A 14,749-nucleotide genomic window follows, 5' to 3' on the forward strand; every position below is an offset into this window, starting at 1 on the left:
AAGGCACACCCAGCCTGCTTTGGGGTTTAGAGCCTCCTGCACCCCGCCCCCACCATAGAGGAGCCAGACTGGGTTCATGCTCCACAGTCTTCCAGCTGCGTCTCCTGGAACCAACCTTTGAGTAACAACCCCAGGTGAGTGATGATACCCCCGTTATTGTGGACCCACACTCAGAGACAAGCCCAACCCACAGGTCACAGGAAGCCCGTGTCCTTATCTCTCCAGTTCTTGGCCCTCTTGGAGCAGCATGTCTCCTTTGATGAGGGAGTTGAAACACTGGATGCTTTCCTCGGTCCTTTCATACACTTATTTAGAAATTTATGTGGCACTGCTGGAAGGCCTTCCTGGACAACAGACGGGCAAACTTTCAGTTAATTGTGTGAGGGCTTCAAGTGGTTTCAAGTGACAGTGGAGTAAGAAATGAGACTTGTCAAAGGCCTTGCCTGTTGTAGGGGAGAGAGCCGCGCTGCCCCGGTGCACGCTGACTGCAGTCCTAACCAGGCAGCTCTGACAGCAGACCGTGTGCAGTGTCCCTGTCATCTTTGTCTGTGGTATTGGGAAATTGATGTGGTAATCAAATGAGGAATGAGGCCTGGTGTGCGGGAGTGAGAGGGGTCATGTGTGGGAACACTGGGTTGATTTATCTCAAGAAAAAGCGCCAGAATCCCTGGCTGCAGCACGCAGGGGTGCCCCTGCCTAGAAAGGACAGAGTAGCAAGCCAGCCCCCTCACCCAAGGGAAGGCTTCAGAAGAGGTTTGGCCCCCACCATTGTGGCCCTCAGGCTGTCCACCATTTATCTTTGTTACACTTTGTGATGTAGCTCTAGACCAACCCTCCCATCATCTTTGTATCCCTAAGGGGCCTGCTCCATAATAGAGCTCAGTTTGTTATGCTCCATAGTAGACCCTCACCTGTTTGTTAAAGCAGGGGTCCACAGTCCCCGGGCTGCAGACCAGTACTGGCCTGTGGCCTGTTAGGAACTGGGCTGAGTTGCAGGCATTACTGCCTGAGCGCCACCTCTTGTCAGTCAGCGGTGGCATTAGATTCTCATAGGAGCCAAACCCTGTTGTGAACTGCACATGCGAGGGATCTGGGTTGTGTGCTCCTTATGAGAATCTAATGCCTGATGATTTGAGGTGGAAGTTTGGTCCTGAAACCACTTCCCTTGACCAGCTCCCCAAAATTGGCTTCCACAAAGCCAGTCCCTGGTGCCAAAAAGGTTGGAGACCGCCATGTTAAAGAGATTGCCAGTTTACAGAGAAGAAACAGCATGAGGTGCAGAAGCAAGAAACTGGAGGTGCTGAGGAAAGAGTGGCTGAAGTGTGTGGTGTGGGAGGCAGCCAGCAGACCTCCGCCAGCCCCAGGCTGCTCCTGTCACCTTCCAGACATTGTGCTTGTGATTATTGACACATCTCTCTCATCTCCCAGATTGTGAGCACCCGTTTTGCTCAGCACAAACATTTTAAAGCACTTTTTTCAGGGCAACTTATTTTCGAACTGCTTCTTACAGAAAATCCCCTGAAGATTCATGGTGTGTGGGTGAACCACAAGGAGCTGAGCTGCAGTTCTAAACTGGGCTGTCTCAGAGACCTCCAGGAGAAGCTGGGAACCAAGAAGGACGTCAGAGAAGTGAGGGGGTTGCCTGCCTTGTTACCTGAGGAAGGACAGTCCCGGACAGGGTGGCTGATGCAAAGGCCACACCAGATAAAGTCTAAACAGCAAAGAGGCCAGGGCAGGCGTAGGATGGAGACACTGCTAGGAGGTTCACGGGCCCCATCATTGCTGTTGGACACAGACTCTGAGGACTATGGGAGGGACGCTGGTCAAATTCCCAGGGTATGGGAAATGGGGTACTGAGGGAGTTGAAGCTGTACTTATGGGGAAGATAGAGCTGATAGAATTGTTGATGGATTGGACGTGGCATGTGAAAGAAGGAGGAGGCCTGGATTTGATTTCTTGCCTGGAGCAAGTGGAGGGACAGAACTCTGTCTACTGAGATGGGAAACCTTGAGGGGCTGGTGAGGTGGAAGAGGAAGGCTTGAACGGTCTGGGCTTGTTCTGCTCCTGGAGCATCCTCCTCTGCCCTCTTGTTTACAGGGATATCCATGTCCCTATCCAAGGTATCTCAGTCAGTTCAGGCTGCCATAACAAAACTGAGACTGGTAAACAACAGAAATGTATTTCTTAGACCTATGGATGTTGGGAAGGCACTGGCATTTAGGGTCAGCTGAGGGCCTTCTTGCCGTGTCCTCACATGACAAAAGGTGAAGGGTGAAAAGGGCCTACCTGGTTCCCTCCAGCCCTTTCATTCAGCACTAACCCCACCCATGAGGCCAGAGCCCTCAGGGTCTAATCACCTCCCAAAGGCCCCACTTCTTAATACTGTCACATTGATGGCTACATTTCAACATAGGAATTCTGGGGGATACGTTCAGACTGTAGCACAGTGACTGACTCCCTCCATCGGAGTCTGGGATGTGCATTTGTATTCTGGTTCAGGCCCTGTATTATAATAGTCAACATATTTATTAAACTAATGAGGCATGTCAGTTAAGTAAATGAAGTTAACTCATTGCCATTGCTATCTGTCCATCTTCATTGGCAGACAGTAAGGCTTGGGAAATGGGAAGCTAGAGAACATCTGCCAGTGAGCACAAGCTCGGGGGCCCTGAGTCAGGTCATTTTTGTCTGCAGGTGAGAAGGGATGCGCATTGCCAGCATGTTACTTCTCTTCCTGTGCTTGATTTAATTTTTTTTGTTTTTTTTTGAGATGGAGTCTCGCTGTGTTGCCCAGACTGGAGTGCAGTGGCGTGATCACTGCAACCTCTGCCTCCCGGGTTCAAGTGATTCTTCTGCCTTAGCCTTCCTAGTAGCTGGGACTACAGGCATGTGCCAGCACGCCCGGCTAAGTTTTTGTATTTTTAGTAGAAGCGGGATTTCACCATGTTGGCCAAGATGGTCTTGATCTCCTGACCTTGTGATCTGCCCGCCTCGGCCTCCCGAAGTGCTGGGATTACCCGGCCCCTGTGCTTGATTTTCTAAAGCACATTTAGAAAATGTGTATTTTTTGGGCTTTCCTGTATTTAAGCCCTAGCAGCACTGGATGGATGTTTTGCGGCATGCTTGTGTGTTACGTGTCCTTCGAGTCAGAGCTTTCCTCACAGTGACCCTCTCCTGCCCTGTGCAGGTACAGGGAGGTGGGAGAGGGCTGGGCCCCAGCTCTGAGGGGAGGAGGAAGCAGACCTCTCCAGTATAAGAGGACTGTGATGCGGCCCCTTGAGAACATGGATGTTCTATCCTGGAGGGACAGAGCACCTGCCTCACTTCCCTAGGAGTCCAGGGTCTGCTCACACTCCTCTGAGTGGGGGACTGTGAATTCCTTCCAACAGTGGTGGTAACTTCATTGGACAGGTGAGGAAACTGATGCACAGAGATGGGACCCTGTGGAAGGTCACACGCTTCATGGTTCCTCACTAGGTCTGATGCCACTGCCTGGGCTCCCCTCCCCCATGCCAGCAAGCCGTATTGCCTCAAGAACAGGCCTGCGCTCTCATGTTCCTTTCCAATAGCAGCCTTTGAGCCTAAGTTTTGGTGATTATAAACTGCACCGCAAGCAAAGTACCGTGGACCTCGGTGAAAAGTTCTGGTTGGAGGAACTGGAGAAAGTAGGAAAGTTGAGTAAAATTCAAATAGACTTAGCTATAGAGAAAGGGCTTCCAGGCTCACAGATGGCCCCAGTACAAGCGCTGTGAGGGCCAACCTCAGGGGAGGTTAGGAAAAGCCAAGGCGAGAACCTCGCATGGCCGACAGCCCACGCACCGAGCTCTGTGCAGATGTTTTCTGTGTTTCTTCACATATGTGCTTGCTCCTCAGTGTGTCCCGGTGAGACCAGTGTTATTTCCGTTATACAGAAACTGAGGCTGAGAGAAGCTCGGCGGCTCTTGCACCTATCGGGGAGGAGGGATCTGAAGTGGGATTAGCTGAGCAAGTGGTTGGATTCCTGAGGCCCCACTCTGGGCCTCACAGGTTGATCCGAGGGTTTAGTTTGCGGAAGGGCAGGTGTCGACACCTGTCTTCATCCATTTTCTGCTACTCTAACAACATACCACAGCCTGGGTAGTTTGTAAAGAAAAGCAACTTATTTCTTACAGTCTGGAGGCTGGGAAGTCCAGGAGCATGGTGCCAGCATCTGGTGAGGGTCTTCCCATGGTGGAAGAGTGGAAGGTAGAAGCCAGCACGAGAGATAGGGAGAGGAGATTGGGCTAAACTCCCGGTTTATGGGGAACCCACTCCGCTCACTCCTACAGAAACAGCATTAATCCATTCATGAGGACAGAGTCCTCAGGGCCTAATCACCTCTTAAAGGCCCCACCTCCCACTGCTGTTACAATGACAAGTTTTCAACACAGGAAGTTTAGGAGAACACATTCAAACTATATCAAGAGCCTTCTGTGGACCAGGGTGCTGGGAGCCTGGTGGGCTGGGAGCCAGAGCTCAGGAGAGGCATGAGGAAGATCTTCCTGAGACCCCTCCCAGGTACCCTCCACTCTTGTCCTTGTTCCTGCAGCATCTGGCCTTTCCATCCTAGTTAATACCTGGGCCTTTGAGGCAGCATTTTTTTTTTTTTGTATTTTATGCTAGAGAAGCATATTTTACTTTGTTTAAAAAGTTAAGATCTTCCTAAGCAGTTGGCTTTTGTTTGAAAGAAACAAAAAGGAAGACCTGCTTGCTTCCACTATTCCCTGGCACTGTAGGATGGGGAAGGACACGCAGGGCTGGAGGAGTCTCCATAGTGGGCAAATTAGAATCAAGGACCCCAACTGCTGTATCCTAGGCCTCACTCCTCCTGCATCACCTCCCAGAATCAGTCCTTTTGCTTTTATGACCCATGCCCACGCCACAATCCCTTCCCACTTGACATCAGATGGCAGTTTTCTCCAGTGTTCACCATTCTCCTCTTCTTCCGGGGTGGCCCCCTCAAGTTGGCCATATTTAAGGAAGAATGAGTTTTCGTGTGTTCTTCTCACTCCGTGTTCACTCACTCCTCTTCTCATACCCATTTTATCATTTGCTTTGCATTAAAAGTAGATTCATAGCACTTAACGTTCTCATTTGTTATGTAGAGGCATTCATTCACTCACTCACTCACTCACTTCAAATATAAATCAGAGGAAGTTTCTGTTGCCATTGGCTATTGCTGTGGAATACTTGGAAGCAGGCCTTCCTGGTCCTTGCTGTGTGCAGCATGTACCTTGGCTGGTGACGGACCTGAGTGGATGCTTGGGAGCAGAATGTGAGCTGTTGTGGCAGTGGGTGTGCCAAGCCCACACACAGGCTGGTGCTGCCTCGTCTTTGGAGTGGAGCCTCCAGTTTTCTGGTCACCTTGGGCTTGGCCATCCTGGAGTTACTACTCCTGTTCTCTCTGTTGGCCTTGCCCTGTCCCTGCTGCCCACGCCTGTCACCGCAGTCATTCTGGCTCTGGCCCATTCAGTTTGTGTCATCAGTGGCTGCACTTTACTTACCCTGTGCCCACCCCCATGTTTGTGCCCATGTCATAGAAAGTCCTCCTAGATGCCCATTCTCTTATTTGCTGGGCTTCAAGAATTGGTGGCCCTGAAGTACCCAAGGGTCTCAGGACCCCTGTTAGGTGTAAACAAGGTCTGAGTAGAGCCCGGGGTAGACTCAGTTTCCATCTGGCTCTAGGGGACCTGTGGAAACAGAGGCTGGTCTGGGACACTGTGGTTGAGATTGGGTCACATTTTCTCTCTAGGCTGGATTAGCAGCTCTAGTATAGCCACTTCAGTGAACCCATCATCTTGACATTAAAGCCATCTCACACCATAGAGTGTCCAGAGTGGTGAGGTCCAAGGCTGGCCTAGGAAACATTGGGAGTGGGGGAGGCTCAGGGGATGTGTTCGGGGTGTCCTGAGCCCCACCTGGAGTTGGGGTGGGGGTGGTATTGTGAAATCTGTATTTGGTCTTCCTCCCTCTTTTCCTGAGGTATTCTTAGAATCTCTGGAGTGATAGGAGTGTCTTTGTATGCTAGTGAGATGACTGGTGGCTGGGGGCTCTTAGATTGCTCTAGGATTTGGCTGGTTGCCAGGGTAACCAATCCCATGATGAGAGGGCTGGAATTTACAGTCTTCTCCCCTCCCACCTCTGGGGAGGGGAGAGAGGCTGAAGGTTGAGCCGGTAGATCAATGGCCAGTGATTTAGTCAATTATGTCTATAATGAAGCTTTCATTAAAGACCCCAAAGGAGGCCAGGTGTTAGGGCTCACACCTGTAATCCCACCACTTTGGGAGGTCAAGGTGGGATGATTGCTTGAGGTCAGGAGTTTGAGACCAGCCTGGACAACATAGTGAGACCCCATCTGTAATTTTAAAAACTTAATTATTATCCAGATGTGGTGGCACACATGTGTAGTCCCAGCTACTCAGGAGGCTGAGATGGGTGGATGGCTTGAGCCCAGGAGTTCGAGGCTACAGTAAGCCTTACATCATTGCACTCCAGCCTAGGAGACAGAGCAAGACCCTGTTTCTAAAAGCTGGGGGAAGAAAAAAGTACAAAACCCCAAAACTCCAAAGGACTGAGTTCTGGGAGCTTTTGGATAGCTGAGCATGCAGAGGTTCCTGGGGAGTGGCACACAGGGCAGGCAGGGCAGCTCCACGCCCTTCCCACATGCCTTGCCCTATGCACCTCTTCCGGCTGGAGGTTCGTCCGCATCCTTTACAGTATCCTTCCTGTGTGTCTGCAGGAAGGTGATATTTGTCTCTCTGAGGTTATTATTAATAGTAACTTTCAGTGCCAGTGAATGGTGTGACACCTCACTGGTCTATGATTTTAGCTGTCCTGGATTTGGGGTTTCTGAGAGTAAGTCTTTCCTCTTTCTGCCCCTGTAAAGTAGCCTCTTTTTTAGGGGCTGCTGACTCATGGTCAGCTTCATGCCAGCCTTTCATTTTACCTTCTCTCGTGCTGCCTGTGTTTGGAGAGTAGAGGCACAGTGAAGCTTCTCAGCCCATTTGCTGCTGCAGTGACAGCAGTAGGCTGTGGTGGGTAGGACAGGGGTGGGGTAGGACAGGGTCCGGTGGGTAGGGCAGGGAGAGGGGCCCCCATTGCACCTGGGCTTTTTCTTTAGGTTGATGACGAGAGTTCATCCTTCATCTCCATGCGACTTTAAAAAAAATCACTCTGTCTGAGCTCTGTGACCTCATCTGTGCAACTCCTTTTAAAAATTATTCTTAGAAGAACCCCAATGAATAAGCAAAAGTGGAGCTCTGACGTGTTAATCCTCGCCCCTCAACTCCAGGTCAAGGGAGCCTGAGAGGTTCCTGAGGCGGAGGGCCTGCAGTCCTCCCTCTAGGCCTCTGGCAAACCTTTCCCAGGACTGCTGCTGAAGGCCTTGCCACTTCACTGGTCCTGTGTGAATCCTAACACCCCTCCCGTCCTGCCAGTGCCCTCTCCACCACCCCTTTCCCTGCCCCCCATGGCTGGAATGGACATCATGGGAAGTGGAATAGAACCTCAGGGTTTGCTGTCCATTTGATGGCCCGCTGCCTCTTGTTGGAGGGGTCACGTGACTGCGCAGCGTGAGGAATGGGAGCTGCTCACTTCTTGGGTTATTGCTTTTTTTCTCTTGACACCAAGAAAAAATTCCAACCCCCTAGGCAGCTCCCACACAGTCTGTCTCCTCTTCTACTTAAGTGCAGTTTTTCTCCTCATGAGCTTTGGTCTTCAAATGGAGCTGGGAGGCAAAACAAGGACCTTGGGAATAGAAGAATCCTTGGTGAATTACCTTATATTAATGAGACCAAGAAGAGAAATCACGTTCAGCTGAGCAAATTAGCTTTGCGTTCTGGGCCTTGATAACTTAAATTGCAGATTCTAATTAAATGTCCCCAAATAATTACGAAGTGCTTCTAAGGTCTTTTTGACCTAAAAGTTTCTGTGACCTGTGAACTCTCTCAAGTGTAAAATTAGTCTGTAGATGTACCCCATGAAGCATTTCTGTCTCCAGAAACCTCACCACACCTAAGATTTAAACCACCCTCCTAAGGGCAGAGCAGGCAGGTGGAGTGGGCAGGGACCCTGCGGGGAAAGGTGGAAAGGGGTGAGTTTTGGAGCTTCCCCAGGGCTGGCAGGATGTTGGGGTACAGGCGTGTCCCTCTGTTAGGTGGCCTGTCTCCAGTGTCGCAACTGAAGGGGGTGACGGACAGCTTCACTAACAGGCTGAGCTGGGCGGCAAGGCAGGCAATGGAATGCTAGAGACACACTGGGCAAAGGTTCAGAAGCGAGGAGCCTTTTCTTGTCGCTGAAATCATGCCTAGGGTGCTGCCCTGCCTCTGGCCAGCAGGGGGTGCAATCTTCAGTGACACAAGAGGATGGCTGTTAGAGGAGGAAGACAGTTCCCCATGATCACACCCCGAACATGGCTGTCGTCTTGATGCAGCCTCCTGCTAGCTGTCCCCTTTGTACAGTATCTCTTTAAATGGCTGCAAACAGACCAAAGGTGGGCTATTTCTTTAAAAACACATGATGCAGAACTGACGTGTTTTTTTTTTTTTTTTTTGCTATGCTGTCTTGTATACACTTTGTATTGGGGTATAAAAATCACCTGTGTAGAGCTCAGTGAATTTCACACAGTAAAGTCTGTAAGTCACACCCAGATCATTTCCAGAGCCCCAGAAGCCCTCTCACCCTCCCCAGTCAGTACCCGCCCCTTCAAGATACCACTCTCCATACTCCAAACGCCACAGATTCGTTTGGCCTGTGCTTGAACTTCATATGAATGGATTTGCCTAGAACAGTCTTAACTTTTCCCCTTGACGTTGTTTCTGAGACTCATCCCATTGTTTCATCTGTTCTGTTGACGAACATTTAGGTTGTCTCTAGTATCTTACTACTGTGAACGTTGCTGCTCCAAACTTTCTCTACAGGCTTTTAGTGAGCATAGGTGTGCGTTTCTGTTCACAGCTCCCCCTCTGAGTTGTATGCCAGGTCACAGGGTAGGTGTATGTTCAACTTAAGTAGAGACGGCCAGTTTTCCAGCATGGGTGACTACTTACGCTGTACCAGTAGAGTGTCACTTCCAGTTACTCCACATCCTCATCAACACTTGGTATTGTTGGTCTGTGTCATTTTTGCTGTTCTAGTGCTTGTGCATGGTTTCAGTTTCCATTTCTCTGATGACTAATGGGGTTGAATAACTTTTTATGTGTCTATTGGCTATATTGTGATCATTTTGATAGCCAGATAATAGTGTGTCTTATGGATGTTCCAGAACATTCTTTTCTTACCCGTAGCTGAACATTTGGATTGCTTTATTATTATAAGTAATGCTACAATAAGCATTTTTACCCAGTAGTCTTTTCTGTGTTCTAGACTATTGGCAAGAGTTTTGTTATCATTTACACATTTTGATCATTAATGCCAGATGGCTTTCTGAATGTTTGAATTACTCTAAGATGGATTAACAATGTGGGAGAGTCCTAGACAGCTTCCCCCATGTTCTCCAGCAATGTGTATTCTCATTAAAGAACAAACAAAACTCTTTAGGAGGACTAATTTAGGTGAAGGAAAGCATATTTAGCATTGTGTTACTTAATGAGTTTGGTCACTTTTTCAAAATGTTTACCACATGTGTTCCTCATTTATGAATTCCTACCTTTTGCCACTTGCATTTTGGTGAGTTTTTTGTTAATGTGTACAAGCATTACTGTAAAAAGCAGATACTAGTATGGTAAGCACTTTCCTGTTTACCAGTCACATTGTGTATTGCTTCACTTGTGTGCCTTTGACGTTCACCAGCGAATCTTCCCCTTGGCGATTTTTATTGTGGCTCCCCCACCAGGACATTGCCCTGTCTGCGGAGATGCCCAGGCTGAAGGTCCCTGGGCACCCCTAATGGGAGGGATAGGAGCACAGCCTGCAAGAGAAACGGAGTCGGCCCTGGGCTAAGCACTCTGCTCCTGCTGTCATCTGATTCCCCGACCCTGGTGCTTTGAGAGGGATGGCTCATGAGCTGAGCCCTGAGGCCTGCCTAACAGCCCCTGTGGTGCTGAGACTGGGTGGGGTCTGGGGGCCCAGCAGCAGCACCATTGTGGGAGCCTAGTGGAGTTTGCAGAGCCCTCTCCTGTTCATGCACATTTGATTTTCACTGCAGCCCCGTGAGATGGGTGCAGCCCATCCATCCCGAAGGGCAGGGCCTTAGAGGGCCCTGCTACTTCTCCCAGGGCCTGTAGTTTGTGAGTGGGGAAACCGTCTCAGATTCTCATCTCCTCATCTCCCTAAACCACACTCAGCTGCCCACTTGGCTCTTTAGGACAGGCCCAGACTCCCCCAACAGATCAGCCCTGCAGGGGAGAAGAAGATGTGCTTTCTCTTTCTCATTTATTTTGGGTTTGAGCAAAACTTGTATTTTTGAGCCAGAAGGTTGGATTGGGGTGTGGAGCTCAAACAAACGTGGAGCTCAAACAAACATAGATTAGCCCTTGGCCTCTCCATGTTTCCAGGCATTGCAGTCTCAGGAACTTCATGTTTGAGCAGCTTGTTAAGTTTTCGCTTTCTTATTTTTAGATGATGGATTTGGACGTGCCTCTATGAAGAAATGCCACATGGTCCGAGAGCAAACATGTCCAGTAAGTTGTTTGGTGAATTAACCCAAGGACAGGAGCCCAGGTCCTTCAGGCACAGGGTGTGGACACTCTTTGAGAAGACAGGGCTGTCTCTGGAAATAGGAAGACCCCTGAGACAGTGTTTAAACCAGGCTTATTGCTCAGTGTAATTATCTTAACTTCTAAAGGTTGGTTCTTTCTAGAGACAGCAGGAGTTGTAGCACATAGGGTTGGAAAAACCTGAAACTCCCTTCTTGCTGCTTAACCTAGTTCTGAGAGCAGAGTGTGAGCTCTGGAGCTCGGAGCCATGTGAAGCATCTGACTCAGCCTGTGGCAGTGTTTTACCCAGAACCCTCCCCTTCCACAGCACAGCACCCTCCACTTCGCTTAGGCCTAGATTACGTGCTTTGCGGGAAGAAAAGCCTGAGGCCCAGACACGTGAAGTTTATGCAGCTCCGGGAAGAAAGCCAGCAGGTTAGGGTTGTGAGCTTCATCCCGCTAGTGTTCTGCCACCTGTATGTAGCCCGCAGGCAGCAGACTCTTCCGCAGCCCTTACCCTTCTCACAGAGGCTGCGTTGAATTGATTTAAATTTTTAAAGGTTCTACGAGACTTGCCAACAGAAGAGCATAATAAAGAGAACAAGAAAATCTCAAAAGCCGTATTTTATGATTATATGAAAACCATCATTCACTGTGGCATATCTCCATTGAAGAGGACAGGACATCCTCAAGGGATCCCATGGACACCCGGTGTTGGGGAGTGGGGAGGAAGAAGTGACCAGAAGGGGCGGGGAGCAGCGGACAGTCCACCCCGGTTCCTCACATGCTGGGGAACCCTGTCCCTGCACCTTGTCCGCGTTAGGTCACGTTCTTTCTAAATGAGAGCATGGTTTCTGTCGTCACCATCCCCATGATTTCTTACCAGTGCTCCTTTTCTCAGGGCTACTGCCACTTTAGCGGACTAGGGCTCGGTGCCAAGGCTTCCCGGGTAATCAGGCGTGGTCTGATCCAGGATCAAGAAGCACGTTATCACCAATGACATCATGACAGCAAGAGAGCACAGCCCTCGCCATGGCGCCAGGGCCCGTGCAGTGCAGCGGGCTTCCACCATCGACGTGGCGGCCGACATGCTGGGCCTCTCTCTGGCAGGTGAGCCTCACAGGGCCTGCACCAGGCTCCAGGTATGAGCTCATAGCGCGTGGGCTCCACACGGTGGCAGTGCTGGGAGGGACCCGATGAGTCCCCATGACTACCCTAGACTACAGGGTACCCTGGTTGGCATCCTTTTGGTTGAACCAGGAAATAGGGAAGGGGGGCATCAGCCCTCTTCCTGTGAACCGCTTCTGCTGGAGCCTGACTACATTAGTTTTCCATTGTGGTGAGGGGGCACCAGCAGGGTAGTGTGGGAATGTCCAAGTGTCTGGCTGGCCCATGCCCAGGCCGTGGGAAAAGCCCTCCCTGTTGTGGATGTGCAGATCCGAGGAGAAGCAGGGGTTTGGCTGTGGGGTCAGGGACTTCTTAGCAATCTCAAAAACACAGTATTTTTAAAATAAAGAAATTGTCTGGCATGGCAGTTTTGTTGTTATTGTTGTTGTTGGGGAAAGTAGAGGGTTATTTGTCCTTTTAATCTGAAAACAGGGAAAAGTTTATTAAGGGTGATTTTCTGTCGTTTCTTTTCTATTCAGGAAATATACAGGACCCAGATGAGCCCATTTTAGAATTTAGCTTAGGTAGGTATCTTTCATTATTTTTTGTCTTAAAAAATATTTTACTTAAAAATGAAAACAAAAACACTACCACCAGTGCATGGGCTTGTCTCAGAGAGCTTGCTGCTGCCGCCACCACTGCTGCAGTGTTTCTGAGAAGACGGGGCCCTCACAGCTGTGAACTTCTGTGGATGGGAAGGCACCTCGGAAGCTCCCTGCCCACAGGCTCCTGGCTGCTCAGCATGGGGCCCACTCCCATGGGGGTATGCTCTCCACAGGTGGCTGGGGACAGGGAGGTGAGCCCACCTAGAGCTGCCAGCAGAGCCCTCCCCACCCCCACCCCAATGGGAGAAAGGGAAGGAGGGGTTGGAAAAACCGGGCGTAGAGTTCAGCTTTGTTGCCCCCGGCTGCAAGGCCTTGTGTTGGCTGAGTTTCGCTCTCTAGCCCTCAGTTCCCTGTTGTATAAAAGGCAACATTGGCACCTGTGTGCTCTCTTTCTCAGGGTCAGATAAGAATATATTAAAAAGTGGATCAGAATGTGCTGAGTCTGGGGTCAGCGATACGTGGCATCACTGTGCTTACCCAGAGGCCTGAGATGCCTCTCCATCAGAGCCCAGTGCTACCCAGCACTCCTCTCCCCTTTTCCCATTCCTTGGTCAACATTAGTTGGTGGCCTGGCACCAATGTCCAAGAGGTGGTGTGACATAAAAGAGGCACCTCCTGGGGAGTCAGATGACCTGGCTTCCAGCCCTGACCATGCCAGGCTAACCACATGGCCTTGAGCATGCCACTTGACCTTGCTGGAACAGTTTCCTCCTGTGCTACATGAGGATTCTACTGCTTGTTTGAGAGACAAAGAAGATCAAGGTGGTTAAGCACCCCCCAGGCCCAAAAGACTTGGACAAATTGCAAAACCCATAAAAGGGTAAGTACACTACTGGCCGGGTACAGTAGCTCACATCTGTAATCCTAGCACTTTGAGAGTCTAAGCCGGGAGGATTGCTTGAGGCCAGGAGTTTGAGATCAGCCTGGGCAACATAGCAAGACCCTGTTTCTAAAGAGGAAAAAAAAAAAAAACTTACCTGGCTGTGGTAGCACACACCTGTATTCCCAGCTACTGAGGAGGCTGAGGTGGAAGGAGCCCTTGAGCCTAGGAGTTTGAGACTGCAGTGAGTTATGATGGGGCCACAGAGGGATACCCTGTCTCTAAAAAATAATAATGGAAAAGAAACAAAAAATAGAATTTGGAAGAAACTGAGACATTGCAGAAAGTTTCAAAGAAATTATAATTTATATTGGCCAGGTGTGGTGGCTCACTCCTGTAATCCCAGCAGTTTGGGAGGCCAAGGTGGGCGGATCACCTGAGGTTAGGAGTTCAAGACCAGCCTGGCCAATATGGTGAAACCCTGTGTCTACAAAAATACAAAAATTAGCCAGGCATGATGGCAGGTGCCTGTAATCCCAGCTACTCAGGAGGCTTAGGCAGGGGAATAGCTTGAAGCCAGGAGGTGGAAGTTGCAGTGAGTGGAGATTACACCATTGCACTCCAGCCTGGGCAACAGAGTGAGACTCTGTCTCAAAAAAAAAAAAAAAAAAACAACAAACAAGAATTATAATTTATATACTCAAAAGATAGTATATCTATAAAACAAAACCAGGACACTACAAAGATAAAAAGAACAATTGAGGAACAAGAACAATCGTAGATATTTAAAATATGATAGACAAAATTTAAAAATTCTGTAAAGTTTGGAAGTTGGTCAAGGAATTCTTCCAGAAAGTAAGATTTTAGAAAGAAAATAGAAAATGGGTAAGAAATAGAAATGGAAATTTTGAGAGTAAATCCAGAAGGTCCAATATTTAGAAGAAAAAACAGAAGAGAATGTAAGGGAGGAAATGCAAAAGAAAGAGGAAATCTCTAAGAACTGAAGAATGTGTCTATAGGTTAAAAATGTCTACCAAGGCCCAGCGCAACAATGAAAGAGACCCATAGCAAGATATACTGTGGTGAAATTTCAGATCACAGGGAATAAAATGAAGATCCTAAAAAGTTCCAGGAAGAAAATAAAACAGATCATACCCAAGGATCAGGAATAAAACTGGCATGGAATGTCTCAGTGACACTGGAAACTGGAAGACAGTGAGACACCACCTTTAATTATATTTTCAACCCCGAATTCTCTGCCCAGCCAGACTGTCAGTCAAATGTGAGGGTAGGAAGAAACTTGTTTCAGCCGCACAGAGTTGTACAGCAAACATTTACTTCCCCTGCATTCTTTTCTCCGGGAAGCTAGTGGAGGATGTGTTCCCATCCTAAAGAGGGACCACACTGAGCAAAGAAGTCATGGGGTCCAGGAAACAGGGTCATCACAAGAGAGAAGTGGAAGGAATCCCACATGGTTTTTAATGAGTAATATGTGCTTAACTTTC

General features: G+C 49.1%; 1 protein-coding gene across 19 annotated transcripts in view; it reads left to right on the forward strand.

Annotated features, from left to right (window-relative positions):
* Positions 1–14,749, forward strand: part of INPP4A (inositol polyphosphate-4-phosphatase type I A) — a 99,921-nt gene that overhangs the window by 10,623 nt on the left and 74,549 nt on the right. For 17 of the 19 annotated variants that reach the window (XM_017871874.1, XM_017871866.1, XM_017871876.1 and 14 more), the window contains exons 2-4: positions 10,576–10,637; positions 11,554–11,762; positions 12,299–12,343. In XM_017871874.1, the coding sequence (XP_017727363.1) occupies positions 11,657–11,762; positions 12,299–12,343 (151 nt within the window). In that variant the 5' untranslated portion in view covers positions 10,576–10,637; positions 11,554–11,656. Of the gene's footprint in view, positions 1–60; positions 135–10,575; positions 10,638–11,553; positions 11,763–12,298; positions 12,344–12,434; positions 13,245–14,749 lie in introns of those variants that run through there. The other 2 variants (XM_017871861.1, XM_017871879.1) reach the window with 2 other exon arrangements.

The sequence above is a fragment of the Rhinopithecus bieti genome, unplaced genomic scaffold (genome assembly GCF_001698545.2).
Source record: "Rhinopithecus bieti isolate Rb0 unplaced genomic scaffold, ASM169854v2 scaffold_6935, whole genome shotgun sequence".
NCBI classification, from domain to species: Eukaryota; Metazoa; Chordata; class Mammalia; order Primates; family Cercopithecidae; genus Rhinopithecus; species Rhinopithecus bieti.